Source organism: Loxodonta africana, chromosome 20 (genome assembly GCF_030014295.1).
Source record: "Loxodonta africana isolate mLoxAfr1 chromosome 20, mLoxAfr1.hap2, whole genome shotgun sequence".
NCBI lineage: Eukaryota > Metazoa > Chordata > Mammalia > Proboscidea > Elephantidae > Loxodonta > Loxodonta africana.
This window is the reverse complement of record NC_087361.1, coordinates 55,140,557-55,156,317: the sequence shown is the minus strand read 5'-3', so window position 1 is coordinate 55,156,317 and position 15,761 is coordinate 55,140,557. Positions and strand designations below refer to the sequence as shown.

General features: G+C 49.0%; 1 protein-coding gene across 2 annotated transcripts in view; it reads right to left on the bottom strand.

Annotated features, from left to right (window-relative positions):
• Positions 1-2,810, bottom strand: part of EVA1C (eva-1 homolog C) — a 100,034-nt gene extending 97,224 nt beyond the window's left edge. For both annotated transcript variants that reach the window (XM_003410306.4, XM_064273185.1), the window contains exon 1: positions 2,581-2,810. In XM_003410306.4, coding sequence (XP_003410354.2) covers positions 2,581-2,740 — 160 coding nt within the window. In that variant the 5' untranslated portion in view covers positions 2,741-2,810. The remainder of the gene's footprint in view (positions 1-2,580) is intronic.
• Between the last annotated feature and the right edge of the window lie 12,951 nt (positions 2,811-15,761).

Below are 15,761 nucleotides of genomic sequence, written 5' to 3'. Positions count from 1 at the left end.
ACATTCTGGCGCTTTCTTTCACATGGGTGGAGAGCCCAGCCTCACCGCCTCACCAAATCCCCTTGTTCACAGGGCAAAGGTGTTCCCAGTTCCCTCCAATCTCCCCTGGGTTCAATTTTTTGATGTTTCCCTTGTTTAGAGACAAAAATCTCTAGCCCTGGGATATTGCTGTGAGGCTCAGCAGGGGTATGTGGGGGTGGATGGGTCCACTGTCTTTTTAGAGACCTCTGGTTTCTGTATACCCTTCCAAGTTCATAAAAAGGAACAGGACTGCCTGTCCCCAGGAAGGCAGGCAGCAGGTTTTAAGGCGACAAGAGTTACGTGATCAGGATGCTTCAATCAAAAATGCACCCGAACACGTTTTTTTCTCTGCAGCTTAGGAATTTTCTTGGATGCTAAGGGGTCCCTAAAGGTTCACTAAGTTTCAGGTCAAATTACCCAACTTTGGAAGACTTCATCTTTCTGCCTGAGACATTTCTGAAGTTTCCCCACCTCCACATTAGATAAAACTGAGGTTTAAATTTGAGCGTGTCTGTAGTTTGGGAGGACATTATTTTTCTGTGCTTCTGTTAAAAGACTAGGGTCAGCTCCCCAGTTTTCAGGTCTCCAAAGAGCGATGCTGCTGGGAGGAAAAATGGAGGCCCGTTGTGGACTGACCCAGCAATATCACCACCTACTGCTGGCTCAGGGATTTTTAAGCACTGAGACTTATTTACGCATGGAAAGCAGGAGCAATTTCTGTTATCCTTTCTGTTATTTCTAAGAGCATTGCATCAAAGCAGCCATTCCCTCAGGGTATAACCTGGCTGATAGCGCCGGGAGTCCCTGGGTGGAGCCAACGGTTAATTTGTTTGGCTACCAACTGAAAGGCTGGCAGTTTGGGAATCCACCCAGAGGCGCCTCAGAAGAAAGGCCTGGCAATCTATTTCCAAACGATCACAGCCATTGGAAACACTATGGTGCACAGTTCAACTCTGACGCACATGGGGTTGCGATGAGTTGGAATCGAGGAACTGATTTGGGTTTTTTTTGTCTTGGTTTGATAGCTCCAGTCTACCGCGTGTAGCAGTTGCCAGGTACAGACAATTCCAAACTTGTGTGCTAACCTATAGGGTGCTACAAGTAGGACAAATGCTTGGCTAGAGAAACCAGCTCTAAGTGTCTATAATCTGTGTAAATAAACGAATGGTTACACCACAACTGACCTAAAGCAATATTTGTTCAGTTGGAATGATGTCACCAAAAAGGGCATGTCAGCTTTCAATTCTCTCCTGACGATATTCAGAGCAGGAAGGTGGCTGAGTTCAGAACTGCTTTCCAAAGCTCAAATCAGCAAATACCGAACTTCGCTTGCAGTCATGAAAATTCTATTAAAGTAACAAGTCAATAGCACTTGAGGGCTCCAATGTGCTTGCCAAACAGGCATATCTTGGCTTCCTTTGCCACGTGGGAACACTGCCTGGTATTAAATATTCAACGCAAAAGACCTCTGACCTAAGAGTTCTCGGCTAACAATGACATTCTCTGTAAGTAAACCAGAAGCCCAACTTCGCTTCTGGTTTGTCAGTGTTTTCTGCCCTGTACTAGTCTACGGTACAAACAGGGCTGGGGAGCGACTGGTTTACCAGGATTATATTACAGAGAAAAGACCCTGCACTGCGGGAGCCCTACTGACTATGCAAAGCCTGAACTTGGCAGAAGGTCCCTGAAGGAGGCAAGGCTGGGGTTCAGAGCTGCTTCTGGGACTGAGCTAATCTGGGCCGGGGAAAGGTGAAGCCCTGCAGTCTCGCTGGAGGAAGACCCAGGTCTGTCACAGTGAGTTGTGAGGACGTGTGTTACCCTAAGCAATTTCAACACTAACTAAAAGAATGCGGCTTCACAGCAACCCCCAACGGAGAAACTTCTTTCACTTTGCATCGCCGCACCTGCAATCCCACAACTACCTGAGATCAGCTGTGGGAGTCGGTCTGAATCCCCCAAAGAAAAGCTCCATTATTTTTTGTTAAACGGGGCTGGGACCGGCGAGGGGAAGCTGGTACCTCGGGGCGGTAAAGTCCTGGCCCCCGAGTCGCCTCTCTCTTGTGTAAGCTTCTCCTCCTTGCCTCTCACCGCATCTCTACCAGACCCCGAGTCTCCCAAGCGTCCTTCCCTGCCTGCCTGCCGGCGTGGACTTCGAGTCAGCTGGCCCTGGGCACGTCTCCTTACATGGGCACCCAGAACGCTGGCCGGGGCGCAGCCAAGTGCAACTCCTCGGACCACAACACGTGTATTCTACAGCGCTGGGCGAGGCGCAGGTTCAGCTCAAGGAGCCTCCAGCGGACCGGCTTCCGCCAGAGCCGGGTCCCCAGTGCTTGGGAATTGACGAGGTCAGCGCTGGGCAAGGAACTCCAAATAGGTTACCTACCCGCCTTTCTAGAAGAGCTTTCCTTCCGCCACCCCACATGCAGCCAGCTGTATGCCAACGGCTCCCACAGGCAAAAAAAAAAAAAAAAAAAAAAAACTGGCTATGAGCGCGCCCCGACTTTAATCCAAAGTGGTCGTGTTCCCCCTGGGGCGCACCGGGAGGGAGGTTGCTCTTACCAGAGAAGTCCGTGAGCGCCGCGATCTCTTTGGAGCAGACCAGGACGGTACAGTAGAAGAGGCGCAGGAACTGCCCCGGCGGCTCTACCTGCCTGCGGAGGCCAGGATGCTGAGCCGGCTGGGGCGCGAGAGACTGGCGCTCGCGTCCCCGCGGGAGCATGGTGCGGGACACGCGGGGGGTCGCTGGCGGGGGCAATGTCACATGGCGGGGCGAGTCGGTCTCCAGTGGCTCCGTGGCCCCCCTCCGGCTCCGCGCCCCGGCTGTCCGAGCCTTCTCCCCGGTGCGGCCAGCTGGGGCGCACCAGTCAAGGGGAGGGGGCGGAGAACTGGGGCGGGGCGAGGAGCCCCGGGAAGGATTCACGCAGTTTCCCGGTGCCAAAGGGAGGAAGCGAGGGGGGTAAAAGCGAAAGCGTATCTTTCGCGCCCCTAGTCTGCTGAGGCCGGTCCCTGGCGCGCTGCCCACCGCGGAGGGCGCCCCCAACAGCACACCGAGGGCCGCGCAACCTGAGCGGCTCCACGCCCGGGTCCCTGCCCCGAGACGGCCCGGCACCCAGGCCTGGCCCGCGTTGGCCCGGCGCCAGCCTCGCCCTGGCCGCCGGAGGAGCGCGGCCGGTGCCCGTGACGCACTTTGGAGCCAGCGCCGCTCGTGCAGCTGGGGCGCCCGGGGCGGGGCAGAGGCCGAGCGAAGGTGGGTCCTGGGGGCGTGAGCGCGGCCGGCACGCTGTCGGACCTCAGCACGGACATCTCTGCGACCGCTCGGTGCTTCAGGTGCGGAATCACCCCTCCCACCCGGGCGGCGAGGCTCACACGCTTATCCCCATTTCACGGAGGAGAAGTCTGAGCCCCAGTGCTTTGCCCAAGCGCAAGCAGCTAGAACCGGATAGATGGCTCCAGAGCCGATTTCTCTGCGCTCCGACCGCGCTTCCTTTGACACCGGTTGCCGCAGCGCTCAGAGGACCTGACCTGGGACCAGCATAAACAGCGCCGAGCGCTAATAACTGGGCTTTGTTTTAAAATGGGGCACAGCATCCTTCTGAACCTCTCGATTACGCGCGGAAGCAAGTTTGGCCGCCCAGTAAGTGGGCGCGGAGCGACCTGTGTGGCCCAGGCTTCAGGGAACCAAGGGCAAGTGCGTGGGGGGCCCCGCGGCTGCGCGCATGGTGCTGGTACCCGGGGCCGCGCCGCGCGCCGGGGCGCGGGCGGCGCCGGAGGGAGGGAGGAGGGCCCGGCAGGAGGCACAAAGTGTTCTCGAACACCGCAGGAGGGGCTGCCAAGTTCGCGGCGGGCCTGACGCGGAAACGCAGATAATGAGGCCCAAGGGCGGGACCGGGCGCACTGCCCTCGCTGGCCGGCGAGCTTCGAACGCCCCAGAGCGGGGCGGGGAGGCCTGGAGAAAGCAAACAGGGACCCGCTGGCCTCCCTGTGGGACCCCCCTGGCTGCAAGGATCCTGGAGGGGTGGGTGACATCCGGTACAGTGCTCCAACAGGGCTGGGTGGGCTCAAGGGGGAGTCTTTTCCCTGTCTGGGGGTGGGGTGGCAAGTGATAAACAGATAAACAGCACTGTTTGTTGGTGGGGGTGGGGGGCAGTCTCCCAGACACAAAGATTTAGAAGCAAAATAAGAACTCAATCTTCTCAGTGGCCCCTGATATAGGTATTAGTGTGTCCTTTATAGATTGGGGAAACTGAGGCTTGGAGGGATAGGTAAAGATGCCTAGCACTTAGTAAAAAAACTCGAAAAATCATGTTTGTTCAACCCCTCGGAAGGGGTACAACCAGGGTTGAAAGCCAGGTCCCTCATGTACTTTCTATCCTCTCCATTGATTTGTCCAGTTGACATATGAATTGAATGCCTATGTGGACTAGGCCTTGTGCTAGGGGCTGGGGATGAAGGGTAGGCAGCACAGGACCTGACAGACCCTACTCCCTGGGGCCCCAGGGGCTGGCAACCCCACCCTGTGAGTAGTGCTGGCTTCCAGATGCCCAGCTGGGCTCTCCCACCAACTGTGACATTGTCCCCAGGTTCAGCTTCCTTATCTAGAAAGGCGGGATACCAGACAGCCTGGTGCCATCGAGTCCATTCCAACTCATGGCAACCCTGGTGTTGCAGAGTAGAAATGCTCCTTAGGGTTTTCTTCGCTGTGAAAAGCAGATCGCCTGGCCTCTTTCAGCAAAGGGGGGATAATTACGGTAAAATTCTCATCATTGTTTGTGAGTTGATACAGCTGGGGTGCATGGACGAGGTCCTGGAACATAGTACGTGCTCAGTCAATATTAGCTATTATGCCAGAAAGGAAGACAAACATGGAACAGGTAATGCCAGGTGAGCAGGGCATCGTGAGGATCAAGGGGCTGTGGCAGCAAAACCGGGTGGCAGGGGGAGCTGGGTGAGAGGAATGGAGAGAGGTGTTAGAGGCATTTTTAAAGAAACATGGATGAGAGAGATGGAAAGAGTTGACCAAGCAAAAGGTAGGCACGTGTTGGGGGAGGGAGAATACTTTAGAAAAAGGAGCCAGCATGTGTGAAGTCTGAACAGAGCATGGCTCCACAGATGAATGGAGAGAACTCTAGGGTGGCTGGAGCAGAAAGCAAAGGCCAGGGCAAGGTGACAAGGAGAAGAGAGGTCAGCAGGCCAGAGCTGGGGGCCTCAGAGACCTTGAGGACCTCTTCCATCTTTATCCTAAGCTGGCAAAGCATTGTAAGTAGAGGAGTGACATGATCAGATGAGTGTTGGTAAAAGATTACTCTGCCTACTATGTGCAGATGGATTGACGGGAGTCAGAGTGGGTCCAGGGAGAGGGTCAGGGGCGGAGTACCGTCAGGAGTGTGTGGCTGTGCTTTGGGCTGGGACGTTGTAGGCCTGGAGAGAAGGAGAGAAATGGCCAAATTGAAAAGATGTCTGGAAGCTTGGGTAGTGCCCGCGGTTTGTGATTAACTGCTAGCTCAATGTTTGCGTTTTCAACCCACCCAGAGGCTCTGTAGAAGAAAAGGCCTGGAGAACTGCTTCCATAAAGATTACAACCAAGAACACCCCATGGAGCACAGACCTACTATGTAACACATGGGATCTCTGTGAGTCAGGGGCCGACTCGATGACAGCTGACAACAAACCTATTGCCTTTGAGTCAATTCCAACTCACAGTAACCCTGTCTATAGTATAGAGTAGAGCTGCCCCATAGGGTTTCCAAGGAACGGCTGGTGGATTCAGTGGATGACCTTTTGGATTCCAGCCATAGCTCTTAACTACTGTGTCTCCAGGGCTCCTAACAACAACTTGGAAGGTATTATGGATGCAATTGTGTCCCCCCAAAAGATATGTTGAAGTCCTAGCCCCTAGTACCTGTGAGTGTGACCTTATTTGGACACAGTAGACATCATTAGTTAACACGAGGTCATACTGGAGCAGAGTGGGTCCTAATCTGATATGAGTGATGTCCTTATAAAAGAGAAGAGACAGAGATACGGAGGGAAGACAGCCATGCGATGATGGAGTTGCACTGCAGTTGCAAGCCAAGGATTGCCAGTGGCCATCACCAGAAGCTAGGTGAGAAAGCATGGAGCAGATTCTCCCTCAGAGCCTCCAGAAGGAATAAAAATGGCCGACACCATGATTCTAGACTCCCAACCTCCAGAACTGTGAGACAATAAATTTCTGTCCTTAGAAGCCACCTAGACTGTGGTACTTTGGTATGACAGCCTGTCTTAGTCATCTAGTGCTACTGTAACAGAAATACCACAAGTGCATAGCTTTAACAAAGAGAAATTTATTTTCTCACAGCCTAGTAGACTAGAAGTCCAAATTGAGGGCGTCAGCTCCAGGGGAAGGCTTTCTCTCTCTGTTGGCTCTGAAGGAAGGTCCTACTCATCAATCTTCCTCTGGACCAGGAGCTTCTCTGCACTCTGCTCCCAGCACTGCTTTCTTGGTGGTATGAGGTCCCCAACTCTCTGTTTGCCTCCCTTTCCTTTTTTCTTTTGTAAGATAAAAAGGTGGTGCAGGCCACACACCAGGGAAACTCCCTTCACATTGGATCAAGGATGTGACCTGAGCTGGCAAAGCATTGTAAGCAGAAGAGTGACGTGATCATATGAGTGTTGGTAAAAGATTACTCTGCCTACTATGTGCACATGGATTGGAGGGAGTCAGAGTGGGTCCACCCTAATCTCCTTTAACCACAGGCAGAGATTATGATTTATAACACATAGGAAAAATCACAAAATGGAGGACAAGCACATAATACTGGGAATCATGGCCTAACCAAGTGGACACATATTTTTGAGGGACACAATTCAATCCATTACACAGCCCTAGGAACCTAATGGAGTCCCTGGGTGCTGTAAATGGTTAATGTGTTTGGCTGCTAACCAAAAGGTTGGAGGTTTGAGTCCATCTGGAGGTGCCTCAGAAGAAAGACCTGGTGATCTATGTCTGAAAAATCAGCCATCAAAAACCCCATGGAGCACAGTTCTACTCTGACACACGTGGGGTCACCATGAGTTGGAGCCAACTGGGCGGCAACTGGTTTAGGAAACTAATACAGAGGGGGACTGGACAGTGCTGTGTGACAGGTGGTTGTGGGATGCGAGAGGGAGACGCCTGAAGAAGGACTTTCTGGCTTCCCTTTGCTTTGCCTCTCTGACCTCGCTGCTAAATAAAAAGAAGATTTTGGTCCTAATCTGACCACTGTAAGAATTTTGGAATCTTGAAAGAAAACTTTAAATAATCCCATTCATCTTCTTCTCTGGATGCCACACTTCAGCATACCTTCAGTGCCCCCAGCTGAATGGAAAGCAGTGACCACTCCCTTGTCTCCCTCTCTCTGAATATTGTAGAATCAATTATCTGAACTCCGGAGCCCTGGCGGCACAGCGGTTAAGAGCTAGGCTGCTAACCAAAAGGTCAGCAGTTGGAATCCACCAGATGCTCCTTGGAAACCCTACGGAGCAGTTCTGCTCTGTTCTATAGGGTCGCTACGAATTGGAATTGACTCCACCGCAATCATTTTTTCTGGGGCACTGTAAAAAGTCAGAGGAGGGAAAAGTAGGGAAGGGAAGTACACGCTTCAAAGAGGGGGGAATCCTTGTAAAATTAACCTGTGGCAAGAAGAGGGATCATCTTTTCCACCAAGGCATGTTTTCCCTAGAACCTTCTCCAATGATGGGATTTAAAAAATAAAAAGCAGTCATAGCCATTTGGTTATTCAGCCAAATGACAGTAGCTGAAATCAGAGTGAATCCAGTCATGAGGTGTGGCCAGGTAATAAATTGTTCCCAGAACATTAATACTCATAACAACTCTTTGAGATAGGTACCAACCGGGACTGGCTACCTAATTTACTGGTTGAAGTACAAAATGAAAACGTGGAGTCCCTTGTTGTGTGCAGTGAATTGCTTTTGTGTGGCATTTCTTGCCATGGTCTTGTAACTCCCACCCATTCATGTGCAAATAGGGTACTCATGGCCCACCAAGGGGATTGGTCAGTTTTTGCCACCCCACTAGGCTTAAAGCCAATTCCAGAGCAGAGAGAGGATCCCGCCGCCACCACCAATGTAGAACAGCCAGGAGTGGAGTGTATCTTTTGGACCCAGGATCCCTGTGCTGGAACTAGGAGACCAAGAGAGAGAGAGCTGTAACAGTGAAGATGGCAAGAAGTGGAGGCAGAGAAACAGCAACAGGAGAGACGGGCAGGAGAGACCGGCAGGAGACGGCACAGTGGGCTTCCTGGCTGGGTGCCTGTGGACTGAGGCTTACTGGCAGAGTGGGGTGCCTCTGGGCACTTACAGGCAGAACTAAAAGAGCTTTGTAACACTTGGCCAAGCAGGGCAGAGGCCGAGGTCCAGAGACTGCTTGCCTGTGAGCACGGCTGGGGAGAGGCTGTCCTGATGGAAGAGCTGTATCGTGAGTGTTCCTGAACCTGAATCATAACCTGTTACTTCCCTAAAAAACCCCATAATCGTGAGTATGGTCTGTGAGCTCTGTGTGGCCATTGCAATGAATTATCAAACCCAGCACAGAAGTAGGAGAGAGTGCCGTGGAGGGATGCCAGAATTGGTAAAGATGGCGGAGAGAGGAGGCATGTCTGATATCTGCCTCAAAGGAATCAGCCTTGGGCTGTTGATCTTGATTCTCCTTGCCCCTTGTGAAGTTAGAGGAGGTCAGACACCACCCCCATGCCATCTTTACACTTGTTTAAAAAATTTATTAAAAATTTCAAGATAGTGTTAGCAGCACATTAAATGAAGGATGGGGCCCTTTGAGCACGTGGCCTTGAGTGATGGCACAGGTCACACACACATGAAGCTGCCCCTAGTACTATCGGTATCTGCATTTTTCAGATGGGGAAACCCAGGGCTTACACCCACACAGGTCGTATGAGCCAGGATTCGAAGCCCTGCTTTATGGCAAATCCTCAGCAATTAGGAGGCAGGGGCTGAGGTGGAGGAAAAGCGTTACTGTCCATGTGATGGTACCACTGGACCATCTTGCCCCTTCCTGCACCTGAGTTTGAGAAGTGTCTCTGTACCCACACCGTTCATTCTGTGTGTGAGAGGCACACTTACAGGATATTGTAAATTAAATGTCTTGATTTCTGCCATTACCTTTGTTTTTTTTTAATATTATATTTTTATTGTCACAAAATACACATAACGTCCAAGCCCACTGCTGTGGAACTGATTTCGACTCATGGCGGCCTCATATCCTACAGACTAGAACTGTTCCATAGGGTTTTTTTGGCTGTAATCTTTACAGAAACAGATCGCCAGGCCTTTCTTCCACAGTGCTGCTGGGCAGGTTCGAACTGCCAACCTTGAGGTTAGTAGTTGAGCGCAAATGGTTTGTGCCTCCCAGGGACCACTGCATGTAATGTAAAATTTGCTATTTTAACAGTTTTTCTTTCTTTTTGGTGTACAATTCAGTGGCATTAATTACGCTCACAACATAGTACAACCATCACCACTATCTATTTCCAAAACTTTCCCATTACCTCAAACAGAAACTCCATACCCATTAAATAACCCCCTGTTCTCCGAAGCTTCTGGTAACCTCTAATCTACTTTCTGTCCCTATGAACTTGCCTATTCTAGATGTTTCATATAAACGGAATCGTACCATCTGTTGCCTTTGGTGACTGATTTCTTTAACTTAGGTTGTTTGCACCTTTTGACTATTGCGAATAGAGCTTCAGTGAACACTGGTGGACAGACATCTGTCTGTTTGAGTTCCATTTCAATTTTGAGAGGCGTCTCTTTTTCCTTTGAAGCAATCCCTGTTCTTTCTTTCCAGCTCTAAGTTGCATCCCTATTTTCCTAATTCTTTCAAGTTCTGGCTTCTTCTCCCTCCACATACTTGACCATCTCAACCCTGTTTTGGAAAATGTTTGTGAGCTTTGCACTTGAATTCCCAGCCCTGAAGTATCCTGTCTCCTCTGCCATCAAGGTAAGGCTTTGGCAGATGAGCTGCAGCTGTTCTAAGGAGACATAAACTACTGTTTGTCAGCCTCAGAAAGAATGAGCCTTTTAGCTGAGGACTAAACAGAGTGAGCCCAATGTTGTCCAGAGCTAAAAAGGCTTATTTTTAGAATGCAACAAATGGTGGTTTGTTTACAGAACTGGCACCGAAAGCCACATCAATAGCAAAGGGCCTGCTCAGCAAGGACTGTGTGTTAGAAAGGGCATGAGGGGAGCGTCTGGTCCAAAAGCCTACGGGAGGAGGTCTTTAAGACTGTGTGTGCTGCTGTGAACCGGTACCTGTACCTACAGCTCATCTGAGGTCGGAGGAATTTTTTTTGTGTGTGTAATGTATATAACATAAACTTTGCCGTTTTCACAATTCTAAGTCTACATTAGTTATGTTCACAGTGGCATTAATTATATTCACAATGCTGTGCATCAAACCCATTGCTGTTGCATTTGATTTTAACTCATGAAGACCCCCCGTGTTACAGAGTTACGTGGCTTTCTTAGCCGTAATCTTTACAGAAGCAGATCACCAGGCCCTTCTTCCGAGGTGCTGCTGGGTGGGTTTGAACCTCCAATCTTTGGGTTAGTAGTTAAGCGCAGATGGCTTATACCACCTAGGGACCGTGCAAGCATCACCTGAAACAGAAACTCAGTACCCCTTAGGCAATAACTGCTCGTTGCACCCTCTCCTAGGCCCTGGTAACTGCTAATCCACCTTCTGTCTCTAGGGATTGGCCAAAGGGATTTTGAACAAAAATACCTGTTGCCCCAAGTTGATGGCAACTCATAGCGACCCTCTAGGACAGAGTAGAACTGCCCCAGAGGGTTTCCAAGAAGCAGTGAGCAGGTTTGAACTGCCAACCCTTTGGTTAGCAGAAAAGTTCTTAACCTCTGTGCCACCAGGGCTTCTTGCGTTGGTCACAGGAATTTTGAACAGTCATCTTCAAATAGCTCGGGAGACTTCTCTTCAAGTACCAGTTCTGCCGACGAGAGGTGGGCACCCACCGGGACGTTTAGCCTCCCTGCCTCTCATTTTTCACGTCTGCAAAATGAAAAGATGGGTCTCTTAAAGTCCCTTTCGGCTCTAAAAGCCCCTAATCTATTTAAAATAGATGTAGGATTTCAGAAAATTGGGGTAAATCTATTCTGATTCTTTGGCATAGAGTCCCTGGGTGATGTGAATGGTTAACACACTCAGCTGCTAACTGAAAAGATGGAGGTTCGAGTCCATCCAGAGGTGCCTCGGAAGAAAGGCTTGGTCATCTACTTTTGAAATATCAGCCATTGAAAACCCTATGGAGCACAGGCCTACTCTGACACACATGGAGTCGCCGTGAGTCAGCGTGGACTCCACAGAAACTGGTTGGTTAATGTCTTAATTTTTTTCATATATTTTTATACATGCTGTCAGTTTGTTTGGTGTTATTCATTTTTTTCTCTTTGTAAAAGAGGAGTGTGGCACAAGCAAACTTGTGGGAGTCCTTGTAGCACTGGAAGGAGCCCTGGTGGCGCAATGGTTAAAGTGCTTGACTGCCAACCAAGAGGCCTGCAGTTCAAAACCACCAGCAGCTCCTCAGGAGAAAGATGTGTCAGTCTGTTTCCATAAAGATTGACAGTCTTGGATACCCTGTGGGGTCGCTGTGAGTCAGAATTGACTGGAGGGCAGTGGGTTGGAATGCCTGAATGATTGAATTCTGATCCGTGCAAGTTTTCAGTGCGATAATTCCCAAGTGTTCAAAGCGGCACACTCAGTTTCTGCTGGAACGCACAGATTCCATCCTGGAGGGAGCAGGCACTTTCCCCCCTCTCCAGGCTGGGGGGCCCTGGGGTGGGACAGAAGCCTTAAGGTGGCTCTTGCCTTAAGCCATTCTGCTCTTGTTCTTGCACCTAAGCCATAAGGCATCACTCTGCCAATGACTTGTCTTCCGTAAATGCACCTGAGAGGGAGGGGACGTTTGTCTCCAGACACCACTACTTCCCTCCCTTGCCCTTCTCCCTCTCCTCTTAGGGCCAGCAGCTCTTCTTCCCCAGTTCTTTGCCATAAGAAAGGGAAGCGTGCTGACGGAAGGAAGCACTGGCTGGTGTGTTGGAAAGAAGCAGGTCTGGCTCTAGAAAACCAAGCTGGCCCCTGCAGACTGACATGGCGGAGGGTAGTGGTTAACAGTATGGGCTCTGTGGTCAGAGCACAAAGGTTCAAACCCCAGCTCAGCCCTTCACTGGTACCTGTGGATTATGGCACAGTTTAGAGCTAGCATAGCTGCAAGGGCTAGGTGGAGTAGGAATTCGATAAATGGGTTTCCATGGTAATAAATGTATCCGCTTTGTGGCTTCAGTGAATTACTTTTTGTTGAGCATATAAGACAGTGTTTGGTGTTAATTTGAACCCCAAGGAATGTCTCTGTGATCACCTACATGTAATCTACTCAGTTCATGATCAAACAGTTTCCAACTTGTTCCTTGTAGTGACAGCTATCCTGGCTCTCTGGCAGGACAGCAGAGTTTTATTTTTCTTTCCTTGTGAACTGCCTGGGACACTCTTCCCCATCCTTGTCTCTGAGTGCCTCCCTTCCCTTCCACCCCAGGCCCACTCTCTTCCTATGCTCCCCAGTGCCCTCTGTGACATACTTGAGCTCTAGGAACCTGGCTTCTCTTTGAAATGTCAGCAAATCTGACTTCAGCTCTTCTAGTCCTCAAAGGCCTGGCCTTAGGCCCTCTAGTGATTTTGTCTCCACTGGAGGGAAGAAAGGGGAGCCCTGGTGGTGCGCTGGTTAAGCGCCTGGCTGCTAAACAAAAGGTCGGCGCTTCGAACCCACCAGCCAGTCTTTGGGAGAAAGATGTGGCAGTCAGCTTCCCTAAAGACTTAAGTCTTGGAAACCCTATGGGGCAGTTCTGTTCTGTCCTGAAGAGTCTCTGTGAGTCAGAATCGACTGGAGGGCAACGGGTTCTAGGGAGGGACTAAAGAGCAGGGTAGTTATGAATATGCCCAGTTTCCTCTTGGTTGGCAGAAGTAAAAAAGCCCTCAGAAAAATCTTTGGGGAGCGGGGGAAGAAGGGAGAACTGGGGAAGGAGAAGGTGGAGTGGGAAGGCAGCTTCAGGAGGCTGCAAACAGTTCTGTACACCCAAGCTGAACCACCGCTGGAACTGTCAATGGCGCCCTCTGTAGGTAGGAATCTTAACTTGTCTTAAATGTTATTTTAGGGATGTTGACAGTGGCCCATAAATTTCAGATATAAAAATTGTTGAATAATCATTTGCAAAGGAAAGCTTAAAGCTACAAGAAAAATCAAAATCTACTATAGGGAATTCAGAATCAACAAAAGTGAGCCCCTATTAAGAGTAGATGGGTTCCCAAACTTTCTCAGTTCCTTAGTGTCTCAGTAATTTTTCACAGTACCGCTATGCAAATGTATACACACACACACATATGAAGCCCCGGTGGCGGAGTGGCTAAAGAGCTCGGCTCTTTAGGTCAGCAGTTCGAATCCACCAGCTGCTCCTTGGAAACCCTATGGGGCTGTTCTACCCTGTCCTGTAGGGTCGCTATGAATCAGAACTGCCTTGATGGCAATGGATTTGTTTTGTTTTGTTTGTGCCTCTAATTGAGATAAGCTCACAGTTTTCCTTCTTTGTATTATCCGTAGCTGGTTTTGTACTTAAGGCTACACTAGCTTCATAAAAGATGTTGGGGTACTTTCCTTTCTGCTTCATCAACAGACTGAGTAAAATAAGGACCATCCCTTTCTTGAAAAATGGTTAACATTTACCTCCAGGATCGTCTGTACCATGGAAAAGGTTTTTCTTTAACGGTTACTGGTCAATTTTCTACTTTTTTTCTGTGTGTGCGTGTGTGCCAATTTTCAGATTTTAACATTTTCCAGAAACGTGTCCATTTCATTTAGTTTCCAAAGTTCTGAGTGAATAATTGTTTATAACATCCTTTTTAAAAACTTCTATTGTCGTAAAATATATACAGCAAAAGCTTGCCATTTTAATGCTTTTTAAGTGTACAATTCCATGACATCAACTACATTCACCACGAGGTGCAACCGTCACCACTGTCCACTTCCAAAAGCTTCTCACCCCCCCAGGTGGAAACACAGCCCCCCTTATTTGGTAACTCTCATTCCCTCCTGCCCATCCCCTGGTAACCACCGATAGACTTGGGTCTCTACGCATTTGCCTATTTAGATATTTCTTCTAACTGGGTCATACACTGTTTGTTTGTACTTGACATTTCACTCAGCAAAACGTTTTCAACATTCATCTAGGTCATAGCAAGTATCAGAACTTCATTTCTGTTTGTGGTTGAATTATGTTGTGTGTATGAGAGTCTTTTATTCCTTAAAACATCTTTATTGTTGGTCCACTAATTTCCTCCCTTCTGTATTTCATTTATTTGCATATTTTTCTTTTATCTCTCTGATCAATCTTCCCACAGGTTTTTCTATTTAATCTAGAAAACAAAAACAATCAGCTTTTGGGTTTTGAATATTCTTTCCGCCTTCTTTCTATGGGCTCACTTGTGCGTGTGTGGGGGGGGGGTACTTTTTCCAATTTCTTGATTTAAACACTTATTAGCTCATTTATTTTCAATCTGTTTTGCTTTCTAATCAATGAATTTAAAGCTATAGATTTCCCCTAAGCACTGTGTCCCACATATTTTGCTACATAGAGTGTTCATTTTGTTTCATTCTAAGTCTTTCATAATTTCCCAGATATTTTCCAAGGGTTACATAGAAGTTTTTCTCCCTGCCCTACCCTATCCCCTCCCTGACTTGCAGGATTTTAAAAACTCTATCCTTTTATTACCAGGTCTGATCTTGGTGCTCAATGGTAAGAGAACATGGTCTGTATGATGTTGATTGTTTGGAATTTACTGGTCCTCCTTTGCAGCCTAGAATCTGGTCGGTTTTATCACTTTCCATGTTTGCTTGAAAAGAGCATGTATTCTCTGTTTATAGTATAAAGTTCTCTTGCTAGCTATTAGAGTACGTTGCTGTTTAAATTTTCTACTTTTTTTTTATTAACTTTTATTAAGCTTCAAGTGAACGTTTACAAATCCAATCAGTCTGTCACATATAAGTTTACATACATCTCACTACCTACTCCCACTTGCTCTCCCCCTCTTGAGTCAGCCCTTTCAGTCTCTCCTTTCGTGACAATTTTGCCAGCTTCCCTCTCTCTCTATCCTCCCATCCCCCCTCCAGACAAGAGTTGCCAACACAATCTCAAGTGTCCACCTGATATAATTAGCTCACTCTTCATCAGTGTCTCTCTCCCACCCGCTGACCAGTCCCTTTCATGTCTGATGAGTTGTCTTCGGGGATGGTTCCTGTCCTGTGCCAACAGAAGGTCTGGGGACCATGGCTGCCGGGATTCCTCTAGTCTCAGTCAGACCATTAAGTATGGTCTTTTTATGAGAATTTGGGGTCTGTATGCCACTGATCTCCTGCTCCCTCAGGGGTCCTCTGCTGTGCTCCCTGACAGGGCAGTCATCGATTGTGGCCGGGCACCAACTAGTTCTTCTGGTCTCAGGATGATGTAGGTCTCTGGTTCATGTGGCCCTTTCTGTGTCTTGGGCTCTTAGTTGTCGTGTGGCCTTGGTGTTCTTCATTCTCCTTTGATCCAGGTGGGTTGAGACCAATTGATGCATCTGAGATGGCCGCTTGTTAGCATTTAAGACCCCAGACGCCACATTTCAAAGTGGGATGCAGAATGATTTC